Source organism: Sinocyclocheilus anshuiensis, unplaced genomic scaffold (genome assembly GCF_001515605.1).
Source record: "Sinocyclocheilus anshuiensis isolate Anshui unplaced genomic scaffold, SAMN03320099.WGS_v1.1 scaffold29, whole genome shotgun sequence".
NCBI lineage: Eukaryota > Metazoa > Chordata > Actinopteri > Cypriniformes > Cyprinidae > Sinocyclocheilus > Sinocyclocheilus anshuiensis.
In genome coordinates, this window is record NW_015539835.1 from 285336 (window position 1) to 307388 (window position 22053).

At 39.3% G+C, this 22053-nt stretch overlaps 1 protein-coding gene across 1 annotated transcript in view; it reads right to left on the reverse strand.

Moving 5' to 3' along the window:
- LOC107684380 (proprotein convertase subtilisin/kexin type 5-like) overlaps nucleotides 1–22053 on the reverse strand; it is a 43695-nt gene that overhangs the window by 2083 nt on the left and 19559 nt on the right. Inside the window, exons 21-36 of the mRNA XM_016480633.1 lie at nucleotides 20085–20187; nucleotides 19502–19638; nucleotides 18808–19008; nucleotides 17065–17133; nucleotides 16736–16778; nucleotides 16458–16600; nucleotides 14207–14407; nucleotides 7958–8041; nucleotides 7634–7832; nucleotides 6477–6691; nucleotides 5486–5728; nucleotides 4164–4397; nucleotides 2865–3039; nucleotides 2464–2681; nucleotides 572–672; nucleotides 281–464 (exon numbers count right to left, since the gene is read on the reverse strand). Coding sequence (XP_016336119.1) covers nucleotides 281–464; nucleotides 572–672; nucleotides 2464–2681; nucleotides 2865–3039; nucleotides 4164–4397; nucleotides 5486–5728; nucleotides 6477–6691; nucleotides 7634–7832; nucleotides 7958–8041; nucleotides 14207–14407; nucleotides 16458–16600; nucleotides 16736–16778; nucleotides 17065–17133; nucleotides 18808–19008; nucleotides 19502–19638; nucleotides 20085–20187 — 2550 coding nt within the window. The remainder of the gene's footprint in view (nucleotides 1–280; nucleotides 465–571; nucleotides 673–2463; nucleotides 2682–2864; nucleotides 3040–4163; nucleotides 4398–5485; nucleotides 5729–6476; nucleotides 6692–7633; nucleotides 7833–7957; nucleotides 8042–14206; nucleotides 14408–16457; nucleotides 16601–16735; nucleotides 16779–17064; nucleotides 17134–18807; nucleotides 19009–19501; nucleotides 19639–20084; nucleotides 20188–22053) is intronic.

Consider the following 22053-nt stretch of genomic DNA (forward strand, 5'->3'; position numbering starts at 1 on the left):
TTCCCTGACGGTAGGAGACTCAAACCCACAACCTTTGGGTTACGAGTCCGACGCTCTAACCATTAGGCCACGACTTCCCCAATATATAAGTGAAAAAGTGCTCCCAACCACACAAACTATTCACAAAGGCTTTGAAGCTTCACGAAGCAGTGTTACGAATCACTAGGTAGAGGCATGCTTTTCCATTGAGTTTGAGCCTATGTTGTCAATAATGTCACTGATCAACCTGTTAGTGCAGGTAATATTTTGAAGAAGAACTGTCACTTTTAAGTCCAAATACCTCTGGTCTCGGTACAGTTACAGCACTCCCGCTGAACTTCCTGTTCTGTGTTGGTGCAGCAGGGCAGACAGCGCCCCTCTGTGGTCAGAATGAACTGTGCTGGGCAGATGGTGCAGTTATGAGGCCCAGGACCTTTGCATTCTAAACAGGACTCATCACATGACACACAGTTATAGCCCTGTTCCTGTAGAGAGATTGCAACAGATATCATGTGACCACATTCATAAAAATGGTCAAAGTAGATTAGGAAGTAAACATGTTTGAATAGACTGCACTAGAATACACGTTTACCTCAGGCTCAGCGTACTCTCCTGTGATGCAGGGCGACTCGCAAGCACCCTGTGTGAGCGTATAACCTGTTCGACATGAGTCACAATCCTCAATACTCTTGCCTGTAAATAGAAATGACATTCCAGAATTTTAGGCTGAAATGACTGAATGGTTAATGGTTAAAAATAGAATTTAAAGGCGTAATTTATGTATATATATATATACAGTGGGTACGGAAAGTATTCAGACCCCCTTCAATTTTTCACTCTTTGTTATATTGCAGCCATTTGCTAAAATCATTTAAGTTAATTTTTTTTCCTCATTAATGTACACACAGCACCGCATATTGACAGAAAAACACAGAATTGTTGAAATTTTTGCAGATTTATTAAAAAAGAAAAACTGAAATATCACATGGTCCTAAGTATTCAGACCCTTTGCTGTATATATATGCAAAAACCATTCAAAATTGTACTTCCTGAAGAAAAAAAAATGTGAAAATGTGTTTTTACAAAACATTGATCTTTTTTGCTTAAGTGTCCTGACATGTCAGTATTTCACTCACAAAATGGAATGAGTTTGTGAGTTTGGTGTGAGAGCAGGTCAACCTGTAATCACCCCTTTGTGAAAAAGAGCATACTTTAACATACAGTACTTTTAAAAGTACTTATCATGGAAATAATATACTTTAAAAGAACATACTTAAGTGCAAACTGAATGTAATGTTTTCAGACACTTAACTGCATGTTATTTGCAATTGTTATTGCAATGTTATTGCATTCAATGGTGCAAAACATTTCGGACGCAATGGATCCAGCACCTGTATTAATTGTAAATTTGTTAAAATTATATATTTTTTCATTTACAATAAAACTACTTAAACTGCATGTAAAAAAAAAACATAACGTAGTATTATGCCATAACAACAGAATATATGACAATTCAATTGATAGCACCTTCATAAATTTCATAAAAAAAAATATATATATTTTTTAATCACCCGATGCACATCCTTTATTCATCATTTTGTAAATGTGGAGTTAAAAATCTTGTTGAATTTGATGTAGAAAAGGAAAATTGCCATCTTGCTCCAACCAAAGGGATTTAAACGCATTTGATGTCATCAATACAAACTTTCTTAATTACTTCTATTGTCTTTGAAATATGTTTAAAATGTACTGCTGAATGTACTGACAGAAATTTATGGTAAACTGAAATTTAATGTTATTTCTATTGAAAATTGTGTCATGTATTTAAATACTGTAATTACACATTTGTATTGACAAAGTTTAACATTTAAAATATATTTACTTGATTAAAATATTGAATAACACACTACAGCTAAAATTAAATTTAAGTACTTTACAAGTGCTTTAGTAAGTTTAGTAAGTCAAGACATCAAAATAAGTGTACTTCTTTAGAACATGACAAAATATTAATGATGTTTTATTAACAAAGTTCGGGAGGAGCACATTCAGATAATCAACTAATTCAGCACAGGTGGAGCATGTTCAGATAATCTACTTAATTAGCATGATAAATATACATACAGCCAACTTACCTCTGTCCCACAACAGTTTTTCTGGCATCCCTCTGCCACCCCAACTCCTCACTCCTAACTATTCTTATCCCAGCTTGGGGATATGGGGAGTTCTCTGGGTTCGGGCTATATTCTGAGCTCGGAGCCCTCCCCTCGGACAGCACGCCAATTATGCTTAATATTTGCTCAATCCGATTATATGTAAGTGCGAACTCATTAAAAACATTTTGATTTATTAATCAAACTCTTGCTCTTTGAAGTAAAATTTGTACAAATGTATATTCAGTATAAGCTCACTTCTTTTGCACTGTTTAGTGGAACTAACTAGTTTGTCTGAAATATTTAGTCACGTGTAATTTGTTCCATACTGTACCTGTGCATGTTCTACAGCTGGGGTGGCAGGCTTCACATGTTTTGTGGTGTGTATCATGGTAGTACACATCAGGACAGGAAGACACACAGCGCCCCTGCTTCCTGATAAACAGCATCCCCTCTCTGCAGCTCACACAGCCCTCGGCACCAGCCTGAAGACACTCCCCACAGCTCTCATCACACCGCTCACACGTCCTAGAGACAGCTGAAGCGTAGTGACTGGAAGAGATTTAGTCAAAAATATTTGAAAACAGACATTGCAGTTTGTTATCTATTATAAATTGAGAAGTCAGTTCAGTATGACCTAATATTGCCTGATTAATTGGCCTAGATGATATTCTGCATGTTTCTAAGGCAACACTGGCCAAATGCCTTACTACAGGTAGTGAGTATTGTAGTTACCCAGAGAGGCATGTGTCCACACATTCCTTGGCGTCTCTGTAGAGGTGAACTCTGCAGCTCAGGCACTCGTGGCTGTGCCGCCCCATGCAGGTGAGGCAGTTAGGATGACAGGGTTCACAGCGCTGTGTTTCCCCCTTGAAGAATTCATCTGGACACTGATTCACACAGCTGCCATCTGTGGATGAAGTGGAACCTTTGTTTACACTAAAACCTATGAAATATTATCTCAGGAATTATCATCATTTTTGAATGTGGAATTACTGTACACGTATGGCTGATTCTGCATTTAATTAACGTTAATGTTAGTTGTTATGGCAGTATCATACAATTACCATAATATTAATGACATTATATAGACATCATAAAACGGTGACATCCTAAGTTGAATATTTGGGGAAATATTCAACTGTAATATGTATATTTATAAATGACAGAGTATGGTAGCACTTTATTTTACAGTCCTGTTCCGCATGTACATATTATGTATTATTATAATAATTACAATAACTGGGTAATAACTAGGTACTAACCCTAAACCTAAACTTAACCCATTTAGTTTCCTTATATTACCCAGTACTTTCAAGTACACTGTAAGTACATGTAAGTACACATACTGTAAAATAAAGTGATCAATGCCTTGTGTCTTTCTGTTATTGTAGTCAAAAATGTCACATGAAATTTAAAATGAATTCTTGTCAATGTACTCCAAAAGTGTGCCTTCAGATGTATATTTTTTCGGGTGGGCTGCTGCTGTTTTATATTACTGTTTTTAAATGATCATTAACTTTTATTATTTAATATCAAAAGATGCAATATCATGCTTTTTTCCATGCTTTTGTTATGATAAATGATGAACAATTACCCTATTTTCAAAACTTTGGAGTAAGCAAGATTTGTTGAAATGTTCAGAGTCTCTTATGCTCATCGCATTTATTATCAAAAATACACTAAAAACAGTAATATTGTAAAATATTATTACACTTCAAAAAAGCTGTTCTTATTTAAAATGTAATTTATTGTGCCACACGATCCTTCAGGAATCCTTCAGGAATCCTTCTAATATGCATATGGTGCTCAATAAACAATACTTATTATTATAAATGTAGAAAACGGATGTGCTGCTTAATATTTTTGTGGAAACGGTGATACTTTTTTCTTCTTTTTTTCTTCTTCTTAAGGCATTATAATTTAGTGCAACTATTGCCCTTCTGTTACAACTTTCTCCATTTCTCTGATTTTCTTTACACTGAAGAGAGTATCTAAACAAGAGAGCATCAGGCCTCAATGGCATGAACTCACTGAGTAGATAGTGGTTCTGGTTGCAGCTGAGGCACTGGTCCTGATGTGAGCCAGAGCACTCGTGACAATACTTGTGACACAAGTGACATTCTCCATCTTGGTTGCTGTAGTGGTGTGAGGGACATGTGGTGGGTGTGGCACAGCGCCCGTGAGCATCTATCGCCAGGGCCTCAGAGCAGCTGGTGCAGGATGTGTCGTGAGGACCAGAACAGGTTAGACAGGAGCTGTCACAGGCTGCAGAACAAAAAGAGACTCTAGTGATGACACAATTATGGTTATTAATACTGACGTATTGCATATAGAAAAGTAATTTTATTTTTAAACGAATTATACTTTAATATCATTATAATGAAATATTATTTATCATTGATTTGGATCAATTTATTATTGATTCCTGGTTTCTGCTACTTGTGTTTGGATTATTGTCTACCTTAATAAACTGCATTTGGATCTTACTCTCCTCCCTCATCTCTGAGTTCGATTACGTCACAGCCACATATCTTTATTCCCCTTAGCCTTTTGGTTGCACACTAGGGGACTAAAGTACTACGTACAGTATGTATGAGTATTATGCTTTTGTACTTTCAATTAACTCCTCAGCTGAACTGCTTAGGGGTGAGTAATAGGAAATTTTTAACCCTGTTATTAATATGCATCACTTAACCATGTCAGTGATTGTGTCAGTAATCACCAAAATGCAATTAGTCCTGTCCCTACACTAAATAAATTGAACAAAACCTCACAGGTTTCATAAATCTATTTAATATTGAATTAATTACTAAAATTAATTAATACATTAAAGGGGTCATATGATGTTGCTAAAAAGAACATTATTTTGTGTATCTGGTGTAATGAAATGTGTTTATGCGGTTTAAGGTTAAAAAAACACATTATTTTCCACATACTGTACATGACTGTGAAAAATTTAAATCGCATCATATGACCCCTTTAATAATTAATAGCAAATTATACAACCACCATAAGGATATCCAACCTTACTGGGACACATACAGTACACTTACCTGTGTTATTGTTTATATCATCGCAAAATGTAAAATGTATTATCTCAGCGTTCTGTAAAGTATGTATATTCTTTCCATCTTTGCGTAAAGTGATATGTACTATATAACAAAGCTCAACTGCCTGATGTAACCTTGTTTACCTTTATGTAAAATAAAACTTCATCTTATGTTTGTGTTCATCAATTTAAATATATTTGTTGGAAGTGCTATTAATTTATTTAGGTGCAATAAAGAATAATTCAATGGAAAAACATGACTACACCTTTAATAGTAACAGTACAGAACGTCATGTAGTCTCACCCATGCACTTTCCAGACCTGCTTTCCCTGTAAGTATGTGCGGGGCAGGGGGATAAACATGCTCCGTTGTGCAGTGTGTGGTCAGGGTCGGAACAGGCATCACAGTTGTTTGGTTCGGGCCCATCACATAATTCACAGTCGGCGTGGCATCGCTCACAAATGCCTTGATCAGTGTCCTCAAAAAACCCATCAGGACACACCACTATACACTGACCCGCATGCAGGAAAAAGTCTTCCTTACACTCTGAAGTTAAAAAGAACAGAAAAATGGAATAGCTAGGGTAATATATTTAACAATGAATTTGAAAATGCTAAGATTATCAAAGTTAGAGTTTCAAAATTAATTCACTATATGTAACAGCATGTATTTTATTTATTTATTCATGTGATGTCATTAATGTGTTTACTAAATTGAACATTCCAACTGTTTCACTCTGTTTGATGCTAACGATTAGTCGTAATAGCTGTACCAGAGCAGGTGTCTGTGTTCAATATACAAGTTTATCAGAAAATGACGGAGAAAGACCAAAGCAACATACATTGTATTAATGCATTCAAATCAGTATACATTTTATCAAATCACACATGATCCATCATGCGTTACTGTTTGGAGGAAACAGTAACTAGAGGAAAGTTGAATTATCAGCATGTATGAAACCTGTATTAAAATGTATGAAACACTGTTGATGGTATTAATGCTACTGAGAAAGGCCACTACATTCTCAGAAAAAAATGGTACAATATTATTATTTAAAATAGGTGATAAAATGTAACTTTAAGGTACTAATATGCACAATTTATGGGTAAATCAGGTACAAATGTGTACTTTTTGAAAGGGTACTGCCCCAGTGACAGCTGTTTTACAGATTTTTTTTTTTTGAGTGTAGAAGACTGTTACAACATCAATAAAACATCTTTGTTTCTTATTATTTTCTTAACATAAAAGAATAGTTCATGAAAACATGCAAAACTGTAATGAATTTCAGTCTCACCTGTACAGAGTCCGTCCTCAGAGCAGATAACACAGCTCTCTGGACACTGCACACACTCCCCATTCCTCACTGTGTGTCCAGATGGACATTGTACCACACACTCATGTTTGTGGAGAAGTAGCGTCTCCTCACAGCTCAGACAGTGTGTTGCATTCTTCTCACAGGACATACAACCAGATGCACAGCTCTTACACACCTGACCCACAGGATACCCTCTGAATACACATATACATGCACATAATTAAACATAATATACATGTGCAATATAACTACTACATAATACCAGAATTTGTCAATAATTTCCTTACATTATGTTATTGATTTTTGAAAATACAAACCGGAACTGTGACATTTTTTGTTAGTGTAATTGTATTTTTAACCCTAAAAAGCCAAAAAGCCAAAAGCCAAATTTCTAAGTCCTTTATATTATCAAAACTTTTCGCGAAAAAGCTGTTGTACACTATGTACTACATGTCTTCATCTGATCGATAGATTGATATAGTTTATACTTTTTAGCAAATAAAAGTCCTTAAAAACTATTTTATTTTTTGAAATAAATCATTTAAAAAATGCCCCCTTGTGGTACAATTGCCCTGTATTATATGTTTTGCCCTCCGAAATAAAAATGCAGAGCTTTGATCATAAAGCTAAGCATTTAAATATCATATTACTAAGTCATATTATTCAGAAATATATAGTAGTTGATATTTATAAGCATTTTCTGTAAGATGTTTCATTGATTTACATTACAAGCTACAGGAATGTCCTTACTTTTGGCCATATAAACAACAATAACTACACCAAATTGCATATTTTTGCTCAGTTTGGGCCTTTTTTGAATAAAAATTAGGTGTTTATTTTCTCCTTGGAAAGTTCCATATTCTCCTATCATACTATATGAACCAGAAAAGTCTGATGTATCAAATATGATACTCAACAAAAAAAGCAAATAAGCAATATTGTGTAAATTTGCATAAAAAAATGTAATTAAACTGTAATTAATGTAAATAATTGAATTTAACATTTAGACTAGATGTCCATGCGATACTAAATTATAACTAAATTGGTGCAAGAAACCTTAAAAAGTGGACCTAAGGGAAAACAGTATATCATTAGCTTTTCATTCCTATATATAAATATCAGTAAATGGCTCTAACCTTGTGCACTTAAGCACACACTGGCCGGCCTGCAAATAAAGAGTGTTTTTACGTGCTGACTGGCAGCGTGTGCAGAGCTGCTCATCCTGGCACTGGGCACAACCTTGAGGGCAAGTCTCACAGTGCCCGCTCTCCTTACTGCCAAAGCTGCCCGTCGGGCATCGTACCACACACATCTGATCTGCATTCAGATATCGACCTAGAAGACAGAGTGGATAAAACACACATACATAATGTCTAAATATCCATTCATCCAACCCTTTATAAAACCAACCAAAACTTTTTTTCATATATCATATTCTTCTTTGAGTTGTACTATTATACCTTTGACACAGGCATTGCATTGAGTTTTCATTCTCCCCCAGCAGGATTCACATGAAGAGTGGCAGGCCTCACATTCCCCATCATCTGAGAGATGAGAGCAGGAACAGTTATTACCAACAATTATTTTATAGCAGAACCCATTCCCTTGTGAAAACGAAACATCCTCAGTTGTACTGATTGTGCACTTGCAGTCTCCTTCAAATATTAAAAGTATATTTTTTAAAAATTAAAATATTATTTACTTAAGGCCACTTAAGTGTACTTAAGGAGATAACACTTTCATGACTATGACTCTTTGTCGCCATCTCTGTTTGAAACCTGCAAATGCAGTTATTTGCGGAATTATATTCTTTATGTGGGTTGTGCATCGGCAGGGCTCCTCAGCGTGGATGAATCAAATGTTTGAGGTGTATGTATGGGCTATTAGTCAACGCACCAGTGTTGATATTCAGTGTACTTCGGAATTACAGATAGTACATCTTAGAAGTATGTCCAAAATAAGAAGTTTCACCCGAAAATGTCATCTGAACAAGTAAGTAACATGTCTGGCAGTTTTGTTCTGACCAACTGAAAAAAAAGTTCCCTTTCAAGCATTCACTCAAATTGTGAAGCATTCGCTGTGGGAACTCCTCCCCATCTCCAAAATACTGAAACCTTATAGGATAATGGCAGTTCAATAAACAGTTATGTGCACACGCCCCCCGTCGAGGAGACCGTCGCCATGCATCTGTGGCCTTCCTCATCTACGCTTGGCGGAGACCTCAGCCTGCCTTCTAAGCCGTGCAGATTTACTGCCCACCTTGATGACAAGGCATATGCTTCTGCAGGTGAAGCTGTATCTGCGCTGCACGCAATGGTGGTGCTGCAGGTCTTTCAGGCTAAGCTTCTGCAGTCCCTGGACAGCGGCAACTTGGATACAGACACTGTGACAGACCTGCGAGCGGCGACGGACTTCGCGCTGATGATGACAAAGTGCTCCACTCAAGCCATCAGGTATTCCATGGGGTTCATGGTAGTCCTTCACAGGCACCCTAGCTGACCTGTAAGACATGGACCGTAAGACGATGAGTCACCTGATGCCCCGAGGAGAAGCCCCCGTCGTGACAGCAGACCACCACCCGCTGCCAAGCCTTCATCCTAACAGACCGGCAAAGAGGAGGAGAGAGCTCGCTGGAGGCCCGGCCCCCAAATGCCGCATCCTGCATTATGTTCCCCTTGTTCATGCGGGTGACCAATGCAATGTTCTTGTTTCATTTACTGCAATAAAAACACAAACGTCCTCACAAACCTAGCTGTTTCCTACTCGCCCTGCCTCAGAGAAGCGCAGAGTCTGTCTGTGCCAGTGTTGTCTTCCACAAGCCATTTCCCTGCCAGCACGTTTAGCCATGCTGGGGCAAGGTGCCAGTCTATGAACTTTGCTGAAAAAAACAGCGATAGTGACTGGAGAGATGCTATGTCAGTTCCTAGATGAGTGGAGAGATATTCCAGCCATTTTGCGCTGGGTGCTGGACATAATAGAGCACGGATATTCTCTCCAGTTCAGACGCAGACCATCCCCGTTTCAATGGCGTGGTTCCGTCACTGACACGCCCTCAAAATGCCCCTATTTTTGAGACAGGAGACAGAGTTCACAGCCTTCTTGCAAAAGAAGTGATGGAGCGAGTCCCTCTGAGCAAACTGGAGAGCGGGTTTTAAAGCCACTATTTTGTGGTACCCAAGAGAGATGGGGGACTCCATCCGATCCTGAACCTGAGACCCATCAACAGAGCACTTCACAAGGACGCGTTCAGGATGACGACTCTGAAGCAGATCCAGGCACAAATCCATACTGGGGACTGGTTTGCATCTGTAGATCTCAAAGATGCATACATTCATATTCCGATTGCTTTCCAGGGCACAGAATACCAGTACTCAGTGCTCCCATTCAGGCTGGCTTTAACCCCTTGCATGTTCTCAAAGTAAATGCGGTGCTTTCCCCTCTCAGATCTTCATCAGTTTGCCACCTCTTTCTTTTGCACATGCGGCCACTACAGCTGTGGCTGAAAACTCAAGTCCCGTGGAGAGCATAGACCTAGGGGAGTATGCGCATCGAGGTCACACACAGCTCACGGTTGATGGGCAATCAACTGGAAAGCACACGCTGGTGGTCAGATTTCTCAGGGGAGCAAGGAGATTATATCCCCCCACCCAACGTTGGTGCGCTGGTTCTGAAAGCTCTCTCTACCCTCGTTCGGGTCCTTTGAATCTATCCCTATGAGGGAGCTCTCCCTCAGAACTGCTCTGCTTCTCTGCCTTGCCTCGGTTAAGTGCATAGGAGATTTGCATGTGCTCTCGATGGATGACGATTATATTTGCTTTGGGCCTGGGGACTGCAGTGTTGCTCTCCGGCTGAGACTGGGCTACATGCCTCAATCTCTTTCCACCCCCTTTAAAGCGCAGGACATTTCTTTGTCCACTTTGTCTTCCGAGCCGTCGACCTCAAGTGATGCCGAGGCTCAGAGCATTGTTTGCCCTGTTAGGGCTTTAAGGATTTATATCTACCGCTCAGCTATCTTTCGACAGTCTGATTAGCTCTTCATGTGCTTCAGTGGCTGTACTAAGGGACGAGCAGTATCTAACCAGAGGCTTTCTCACTGGATAATAGACGCTATTGTGTCGGCTTAAGCGAGCCATGGACAGGAATGTCCTCTCAATATCAGAGCCCATATGACGAGGGCTATTGCCTCTTCATGGGCCTAGTCTAAAGGCACGTCTATTCGGGATATATGCTATGCAGCCGGCTGGTCCTTTCAGAATACTTTTGCCAGGTTTACAAATTGGATGTGCCGTCCTTGGCATCTCAAGTGCTTTCGGTGAGTCACTAACCTCACTTATCCCTCATGTTTATTGCAATGCATGCAATTTGGAGCACAGTTTGTTACTGCGTATAGCTGTTGCTACTGTTGTTGTATGTTGTTCTACACCATGCTTGATGTGGTTTTACGCGTTCACGGCGGGATTGTATACTGTTCCCACAGAGAATGCTTCACAATGTGAGTGAACGCTTGAAAGGGAACGTTTCTGGTTACTGTTGTAACCTTGGTTCCCTGAGAGTGGGAACGAGACATCCAAACACGCGATAGCTGGGACTCCTTCTTTATGTATACAGACATGACGTAATGACGCAAAGATGACAGACCCGAACCACTCAAATTATAAAACATTATTATAAGCTTACTGTTGTGAATTGGGCTAAAGTAAGGAGATCGTTTTGAACACTGATTGCTTATGTACTTGCTCAATCATTGATTTTGGATCATTTTTAACCAAAAAACAAAACCAAAAAAAAAACGTAATGCAGCTTTAAAGGGGTCATCGGATGTCCATTTTCCACAAGTTGATATGATTCTTTAGGGTCTTAATGAAAAGTCTATAACATACTTTGATTAAATTTCTCAATGGTAGTGTAAAAATCACCCTTTTTACCCTGTCAAAACCCTGTTTTCAGCACGCTGTTCTAGTCCATGTTGCTTTAAATGCTAATGAGCTCTGCTCACCCCTCCTTTCAGAATACTTTTGCCAGGTTTACAAATTGGATGTGCCGTCCTTGGCATCTCAAGTGCTTTCGGTGAGTCACTAACCTCACTTATCCCTCATGTTTATTGCAATGCATGCAATTTGGAGCACAGTTTGTTACTGCGTATAGCTGTTGCTACTGTTGTTGTATGTTGTTCTACACCATGCTTGATGTGGTTTTACGCGTTCACGGCGGGATTGTATACTGTTCCCACAGCGAATGCTTCACAATGTGAGTGAACGCTTGAAAGGGAACGTTTCTGGTTACTGTTGTAACCTTGGTTCCCTGAGAGTGGGAACGAGACATCCAAACACGCGATAGCTGGGACTCCTTCTTTATGTATACAGACATGACGTAATGACGCAAAGATGACAGACCCAAACCACTCAAATTATAAAACATTATTATAAGCTTACTGTTGTGAATCGGGCTAAAGTAAGGAGATCGTTTTGAACACTGATTGCTTATGTACTTGCTCAATCATTGATTTTGGATCATTTTTAACCAAAAAACAAAAACAAAAAAAAACGTAATGCAGCTTTAAAGGGGTCATCGGATGTCCATTTTCCACAAGTTGATATGATTCTTTAGGGTCTTAATGAAAAGTCAATAACATACTTTGGTTAAAATTTCTCAATGGTAGTGTAAAAAACACCCTTTTCAAAATCAGCTCTGTTTTCAGCAAGTCATTTTAGTCCATGTTCCTTTTAAATGCTAACGAGCTCTGCTCAACCTGCCCCTCTCTTCCGTGGGGTGACGAGCAGACTTTAAACTTCAGCCGCGAAACTGGTAAACTAGCACATTATTAGGAAAGGCGATTTGCAAAGATTCATAAAAAACCCTTATACTCACTTCTGTAGATGAAGCTGGATCACGAATGATTCGCGCGAACTTAAACGCATTTAGGCAGATCGGGGATCGGCGCATCCCCTTCAAAAACGAAAGTAACTTTAATACTCTGCGTCTTCAGCGGCTCAGATGTCGGGAGTAAATGACGACTGCTATGTTCATTATTACATCCAACAACAAAACATCTCAATCGCTTAGGAGTCATTCTTGTCTTCCCCTGCACCGGAGTCGACACAATGGCAGACAGCTCACAGCTCACTCAGGGCAGGTCTAAGGTAAGACGGCCTTGTCAATCAACTATCGTGGGAGCGGCCTGTGCAGAACTATGTCATTCTGACAGGAATCTCAGAACAGCCTGAATTGAGAAAGGGAATTTTAAAATAGGGATTTTTAAAAAACCACTGGGTGGATTTTTATCATTATAGGGTGGCTGTGTACACACACTTCCAACACACATTTATGTTCAAACAACAACAAAAGTGAATTTTGTATCCGATGACCCCTTTAAGTACACTTTGGGTATACACTGTAATAATTTCAAATTAAAAATATTTCTTTAAAGTACATTTTAGATCATTATGTTTCAATAATCGTTTGTCATGCCTTTAAAGATGCACACTTGTTTTGATGTGTTGACTAAGATACTAAAGTGCATGCAAAGTACTTAGGCTACATTATTTGATATTGCATTTAAATTTAATATATTTTAAATGTACTAAATTGCAACATCATTAAAGAACCTAAAATAAATTATTTTCTGTTGAGAAAAACAAATGAACCAATAGACTGTAATGATCTAAATAATCAATAAGTAAAATCAAGAACATTTTTGTAACACAGAAAAAAAAAACCTAAAAAATGGACCCTTAAAAGTACCTTATCTGCAACTAAAATGTGCATATTAGAGTGGTAATATGCACCCTTAAGGTAATACTATAAATGTTTTAGTGGTAGAATAATCCCCTTGTGCCAAGCTGTTGTACCCCTAAAGGCACAATTTTTGCACATTTTCTTCAGAGAGTGAACCTACAAACAGACAGCTCAAGATTTATTGTAGTCATTTTGTATTCAGTCATTTTACTTGTTGTACAAAATCTTCAATAACTCTATACAGCTCTATAAGTTTTTAATTAGAAGAGCATCCTTTGCTGAACTTTGCTAAGAGCAATTTTAAAATATTTATTGTTAAGTCTCTATGTCTAATAAGTTAATTATAACATTGCCTAACATTAAACGCTTTCTGCTTAATCATTAGTTAATAATAGGCTTTTCCAAGGCTTATGGTGGAATTGAATTGTGAAGCACTGTGGTTAAAAACTCTGAAATTAAAGGTCTCTTTTGTTTTCAGCAGGATACTAAAATTAATGAAGTCATACAAATGACTGCAAATGCTCTCCAGATTTTCTCCTGAGAAAAAGCTCTTCAACCCTCCTCCTGGAGAGCCAATATCCTGCAGATTTTAGCTCCAAACCTAATCGAACACACCTGAACTAACTAATAATGGTCTTCAGAATGACTTTTTTCCTGAAAAATCACAGGCAGGTGTGTTAAAGCAGGTTGGAAATAAACTTGCCAGGGACAGTGGGTCTCTTGGAGCAGGGTTGAATACCTCTGCAATAGAGTTTCAATGTCTGAGACTGTGTGAGACTGTGACCCTGCATAGAACAAGCAGTTTGAAAAATGGATTGATAGATGGATGGATTTTAATACAAAGTCATATGAAATCAAATTCTTCCAAGACCAATTTATCTGGACTATGCCACGAGACAAAGTTAACATCTCCAGAGCTATGAACGAGCAATCTCTAAATAATATATTTTTCCTCTCAATAGTGTTGCTCTTACCACTGAGGAATGTCTGGGCAGGGCAGACATCCTGTTCAGGCACACATGCTCCATTATCAAGTGTAAATCCATCACCGCAGCTGTCACAGTCACTGTCCTCTGGCCCACTGCATGTCCTGCAGTCTGAGTGACATTCCTCACACTCCTGAGAATCTTCATCACCATAGAAACCATCAGGGCATTCTCGCACACACTTCCCATCTGCAGGGTACAGTATATTAAACACATGAACAATCTATCTTGTCCAATTGTGTCAAACGATCATGCAAAATTAGTTTTAAAAATGTGTTTTTCAAAAGTTTCAACTTCAAGTTTCTTTAAAACACATAGAGTAAGTCCCTTGTCAATTAAAGTTGTATGTTCTGTGTTTTGTACATATGGTTGTCTCTGCATATATAGTTACAAGAATGTAGTGTGCTGATGTGTAGATTAACATACTAAAGCATGAGAACTTAATTATGATTTTAACTGTAGTGTGTTACTTGATATTACATTGTAGTCAATTGAAATTAAAATTAAGTATATTTTAGTTTACCATAAATGCTTGTCAGTACATTTAACCATTTTTCATAGTCAATAGAAGTAATTATGGATTAATAAATATATATTAAAGATATATTATACATATAGATAAAAGAAATAATACATATAATAAATATAGATTAAAGAAATAAATATAGATTAAAGATAAATTACTTAAATAATTTACTGCTTTAGTGGGTCAAAAACGGCACTCTAAAGTTCAGCTAATTGCATTTAAAATACATTTAAACTACACATTTATACATTTTCATTTAGTTGTAAACAACACAGTTAAGTGTCCAATAAAGTATGGTCTTATGTGTATTCTTTTAAAGTTTACTATTTCTTTAATAAGTACTCTTTTTCTAAAAAGTATGCTTCTTTTTCACAAGGGTATTTAAAGGTGGGGTAAGCGATTTCTGGTAGCCAATGTTGACATTTGAAATCACCAAAACAAACATGCTCCTACACCAAAAGGGTCTCCCCCCACACATACGTAAGCAACCCAGGCAACGATTAGTTCTGTGAAACAAAGCAAAACCAATGTTGTCTACACCGGACGCGAGTGGTGCGGCGCGACAAAATACTATGGAACTCATTATAATCAGTGATGCTGTCTACACTGGATGCGGTGCGGCACGACACGACAAATCCCCGACAGAAAACTGCTGCTGCGTTCTATTTATGACGTATTGACACAAATTTCAAATGATTTTCAATGGTTGCTTTTTCGCTTCCAGTGTACTAGACAGACTTTAGCTGTTGCGGCGCAGACACGGTGTTACTCACCTATCGAGAAGAAACAAAGCAACCTCGGCATCCGATCGCAGGCCTTCCTCTCCTTGAGTTCTCTCCAGCGCTGGAAAGCTGATCCGATATTTACACGGGTCCATACTTCTTGCCTTAAGCCTTCTTTTGTTCCGCAGACGTTTTCCTCTTTTGTTTTTTATCCGCCATCTAAATCGCTTACCCCACCTTTAACATCCAACAGTTTTCTAAAACGTTTTTGAAAAATCGCTTACCCCACCTTTAAGCTCATATGTATCTCTGGTACTTCTTTTGTAATAAAAACCAATAAACTAAAAAATATATTATGTCAGTTTAATGTGGTACATCTTTATTTGTTAGTCTCTTTTCAGCATTTTAATTTGACAATATAACTAAATTTTAATTTTTGGTAATACTTTATTTTGATGGTCCCTTTTGAACATTCTGTTGACAATAAGTAATGTTGCACATATATGTCTACTAACTCTCATCAGAGTATTAGTAGACTGTTTACTTCATATCTGCTAACTCTTTATTGTCATGGTCTCCCAACAGACATTCTACTGACTATAAGTAACTTTGCAAGTACGTGTCAACTTATTCTAAACCTAACCCTAACCCTACCAGTCTACTAATACTCTACTAATACTCTAATGAGAGTTAGTAGACATGTAGGTGCAATGTTACTTATAGTCAACAGAATGTGTTAAAGGGACCATCAAAATAAAGTGAAACCTAATTTTTATTATTGGGGCACCACTGTAAGTTTGCCAAGGCCCCCCTAGCGGGCTCTGGCCCCCTGGTTGAAAACCACTTTAGTAGAGAATGCCGCTAGCAACTCCAAGGCCATGGATTTCCCAGGGAATGCACAAACTGATAAAATGTATACCATAAATGCAATGTTAAGTAATTTGTATAAAAGTGTCTGCCAAATGCATAAATATAAATGTAAATGGGTAACCTGCCAGGAAGAGGTCAGCTTCACACCAGTAGCACTCATCTTCATCACAGCTGACACAGTCATGCTCACAGGATACACAGCTCATGGTCTCCTCCACTGTGTATGTCTTAGCAGGACAGGGCTTATAGCAGCCCTCTTCAAACCTGTGCAACAAAGAGCACGTCAGTCACATCTCAGAGCGGCACACATCTGAAAAGTAACTTTCTGAAAGTTTGATTCTGTCTTTTACACATACATTTCAGCAGACAGTTCTGTTACATCATTTAAATGTTTCTTACTTGTAATATCCACCAATGCAGGACAGACAGTGTTTGGGATTATCTGCAAAGTGAAGGAACTTTAAATTATGCAGAAACGTCTGTGTGGTCAACTCAGTACAGTTTACAGTGGAATATAAAGTCAAAACAATTTGTCACATATATCAGTTATGCTCTACTTGTTTAGATTTACTAAAGAAATGTATTTGAAAGTCTGAAGAGCACATGGCAAACAAACCCAAACATCAGCCATGTGCTCCACTTCAAAACTAACCCCAAGTATGAGCAATAGTAATACTATTATTTGCTTTAACTGATAAAGCACAGAACAGATGGAATGCTGAACTTACAGAGAACACACTTATTACATCCCTCTTCACATGACATGCAGTCATCATATTCTGGGTCTTCCACCTCCCCTAAAACACACACATAAATTAGTTAAATGCATTGACTGAAGTTTGTCCTGAAAGTGCAAAATAATCACATTTTGTTGCTTTGCAGCCTGAAATGAAGACGGACACAGTTTTTGTTTTATCCAGCTGTATTTACTCAGTGCAACTTACAACGTAAAAGTGAAAGACATAGCATGTCAGGAAAAAAACAAAAACAAAAACCAGAGTCACTGAGTTGGAAAAAGGATCACCCCCTCCTAAAAGTGACTTGTAAACTCAATCAGGTGTAGCTAATCACCTTCTCAATGGCACAAAAAGCCATTTGACTTTCAACTGTGATCAGCTGTGGTCATTTTGATCAGCTCAGCATGAAAAGAGCTTCCTAGATCATTTCAGTCCTTGGTAGTGCAACTGAAGCAAACAATCAACTATGGGTGGCAAGGCACTGTCAAAAGATCTCCAGGATAAAGTTGTGGACAGGCACAAGTCAGGAGATGGATACAAAAAAAAGAATATTTCAAAGGCTTTATCAATGCCAAGAGGCACAGTGAAGTCTGTTATTAAGAAGTGGAAGGTATTTGGTACAACACAGGACGTCGCTCCAAACTGGATGAAAGAGCCAGGAGGAAACTGGTCAGAGAGGTTACCAAGAGGCCTACAGCAACTCTGAAGCAGCTGCAGGAATTTATGACAAAGAGTGGTCATTGTGTGCATGTGACAACATCACACATTCTCCACAAATGTGGCTTGTATGGGAGGGTTGCAAGAAAAAAAGCTAATCCTCAAGAAAGGCCACATGCAGACACAACTGAGCTTTGCCAAAACACACCTTGAAGATTCTGAGGCAGATGAGATTAAAATTGAATTATCTGGCCTCAACACCAAACGATATGTCTGTCGGAAATCCAGTACAGCTCACCATCCAAATAACAGCATTCCTCCAGTAAAGCATGGAGGTGGTAATATGGAGGTGTTTCTCTGCAGCAGGGACTGGAGCACTTGTCAGGACAGAAGAAAAAATTAATAGGGCAAAATACCATCAAATTCATGAGGAAAATCTGCTGCCCTCTGCCAGAAAGTCATCCAACATGACAATGACCCAAAGCACACAGCAAAACTGAGCACACAGTGATTGAAGGTGAATGTCCTTGCATAGCCTAGTCAGAGCCCAGACTTAAACCCCACTGAAACTCTGTGGAATGACTTGAAGACTGCAGTCCGCAAACGGTCACCATCAAATTGAACTGAACTTGAGCAGTTCTGCAAAGAAGAGTGGGCAAATATTGCAAAGTCCAGATGTGCAAAGTTAGTAGACACATATCCCAACAGACTAGAGGCTGTAATTAAAGCAAAAGGTGGTTCAACAAAATACTCACACAAGGGGGTGATCCTTTTTCCAACTCAGTTATTCTGTTTTTTTTTTGTTTTTTTTTTCTGACATGTTGGTGATATATCTTTCACTTAAATGTTATAAGTTTCAAATACAGCTGCATTTCAGACTGCAAAGCAACAAAATGTGATTATTTTAAAGGGGGGTGATTCTTTTCTATACCCACTGTATATATATATATTTATATATCCTTTTACAAAAAAAAGAGCAGCTTGGACATTGTGCTAAATATCTCCTTTGTGTTCTAACAAAACAAAAAAGCAACAAAACAAGTGACACTTGAACTGTACAGGAAGATAAAGTCAGACCTTCGCCACACTCCAGTTTATTACAGATTCCGTCGTTGAGGTAGAAGGAGTCCTCACACCTGATGCAATGTGTGGCCGAAGAACAGAGTTTGCAGTGTGAAGGGCACGACTCACATGCCTTCAGTGCTGTGTGGAAATGAGCCTGAGGACACACTTCCACACAATCGCCACGGAACAGGTACCGGTCCACCCCAAACTTATCTACAACACACAAACAAAATACATATTACACACAAAATTACCATACCATGCACACAGTTACACAAACTGTAGATGGTGGGACCATTGTGATGCTGCTACTTGTATTTTTTTTATTTTGGTGGCTTGAAGCCAGGAATGAAATGGTGGAAATGAAAAAAGATGTTTTATCTTCCAAGCTAAAAGTAAATTAAAATACAAGCTATAAGGTAAAATTTGCTGTAAGATGTGAGAGTCACACTTTTTTTTTTAATTATCCATTTGCATCTTTTTGATTTTACTTGCTTACCACTAAACAGCGAATAATTATACTATCAGACTACTGTATTAAGAAGGCCATTTTTACTGACATTTAGTGCTTGCCAAGTTTTCATTCTATACACTGGATGGAGCTCTTATAAATAAGATTAACTGGATTGTGGCAGTTGCGCATGCTAATTTAGTTGAGTTATTGGGACAGCAGCCATTTGGTCTATAATGAGAAATGAATTCTGACCTGTATCACAGCTGGTACAGTTAGCAGGACCAGCATCAACACACTGAGCACAAGTGTGGTCACAGAGGTGACACTGTCCACTGGATGGGTACTTCCCATCTGAGCAGCTGACCACACATCGACCCTCATCAAGCCAACTACAAGAACAGGAAATGCACATTATTAGCAAATAACTGTACAATAAAATACAATTAAATAATTAAGAAAAAAATGTTAAATAATTATAATAATTAAGAGTTTTTGATGTTTTTAAAAGAAGTCTCTTATGCTCACCAAGGCAGCATTTATTTGATCAAAAACACAGTAAAATACTAATATTGTGAAACATTATTGCCATTTAAAATAATTGTTTACTATTTTAATAAAAAATGTGATTTATTCTTATGATGACAAAATATAATTTTTCAGCCTTACTCCACTATCACATGATCCTTCAGAAATTATTCTAATTTGCTGATTTGGTGCTCAGTTATTATAAATTATTATTGGTGCTCAATTATGATATAATAATGATTCTTCCTATTATCAATGTTTAAAAAAATGCTGCTTAATATAACAAGCAATTGTTGAAATTGTTTCTTACTGTGTGTTGGAGCAGCTGAGACAGTCCACACTTGTTGAACCTTTACATTTATGACAGGACACATCGCATGACTGACACTCTCCACTCTCATCCTGATATTCCCCTTTAACCACAAACATAAATCAATTACAATTATATCTGAAATGTTACAACCAGTGTTGGGGGTAACGCATTACAAGTAACACAAGTTATGTAATCAGATTACTTTTTTTTCCAAGTAACTAGTAAAGTAACGCATTCGTATTTAAATTTAAATAAAAAAATATTTGAGTTCCCTATCGATACTTCACTTGTACTGTGTTGCTAAGATGCTATGGGGAAAAGTCCTTTTCTCCGATAACTGAAGCCTTTTTTCAATAATGCAGTGTAACTGCATGACCATTGGTTCATGCAGTGAATTAAAAACGAACCAATGGCTCGGCAGCAGAGCTGCATGAGCCTACGGCAACAAAGCCCGCCAGAGCCCACTAGAATGGGCGGGGTCATCTGGCTATATAAGCGGGCATTTTGCCTTAGGATCCTCAGATTTCTTCTCCTTCAGCGACGACAACGTTCTTCGCTGATCTACGAGACTCGAAGCCTGCTCTCCTTAGACACACCTCGCAGCGGAACAAGCTGACAGCGATCTCTCTCTGCTTGACTGATTCGCCGCTTCTCCCGCCACATTCAGCATTGCAGCAGCAGTGGTCATGGCTTTTCCCCTGCCACCATCCGGCGAGCATATATCAAAAGAGCATATTTCTAAAGAGCAAATTTTCAGTGGCATTGTTTCAAATGCCACTCTGTTATTGCAGTGTGTACTTGCTGATGACGGCCACAGTGAGTGCGCTTCCTGCTTGGGGAAATCCCACATGGAAGTCGCCCCCATGGAGAAGAACTGTTCTCACTACGAGAACATGAGTCTTGTCACTCTGCGCTGGCAGATAGCTCTCTTTTCAGAGAGCAACTCGGCCCCTCACGCTTTCCCGTTTTCTTCCTCCCAGGGACCTGCAAGGACAAAAACAGCGGGGCAGAGGATCTGAGTGCTTGGAGGCGAGCGAGCTCACGCCGGCTCAGGTCCTGCATGCCTCGCTTTCTCCACACAGAGAGGCTTCCCCCGTCCTCTTCACTCAGCTAGACCAGTGTCCCTCTGCCAGTGCGAGCGACCTGGTCTTGGTCGGTGGGAGTGACGATGAGCGGCCAGATGACAGCATGTCATTAGCAGCCTCGGATGCAGAGGAGCTGTCAGGCTCAGTCCATGACGCTGCCCTTTGCTGTCGTCTGAACCCAGCGACGCCAAGCCTGGGATGGATGCCAAATTATTCTGTGTCCCCTCGAAAGCGGTCGAGGAGATGGGATTGGAGGGGTCTTCTCCCGAAGAGCACACTCGCAGCCGCCTGGACGAATGGTTCCTGCCAGGGCGCTGTCAAGCCCCTCCTCAGCGAGCCTCTCTGTTTTTCCTGGAGGTCCACAACGAGCTCACCAGAACGTGATGCGCCCCCTACTCAGCCCACCTGCGTGCTTTGGCTACATCCGCCCTCACCTCCGTAGATGGCGCTGAAGCAAGAGGTTACGAGAAGCTTCCTCCCTTGAATGAGTCTGTGGCTGTGCACCTCTGCCCGCCCACTGCCATCGGTTGGAAAGCGAAAGTCGCTCACCCCTCCAAGCCATGCAGAACTACATCTGACCTTCGCTTCGCTTGACTACATCTGACCTTCGCACTTCATTCAATGGTGGTCATCCAGGGCTTTCAGGCCAAACTCCTCTGCTGCATGGACGAGTCTGGACCAAATCAAAAAGAGGGCAAAGGCGACTTGCCACTCGAGTCAATCCAACCCCTTGCCACGCGGGCCAAGGCCTGGCAGGCCATCCCCGGAGTGTCAGATTGGGTTTTGGAGATAATAAGATGAGGTTACTCACTTCAGTTTGCTCGAAGACCCCTGCATTTCAGCGGCATGATTCCCACACTGGTGCGAAGCAAGGACACACA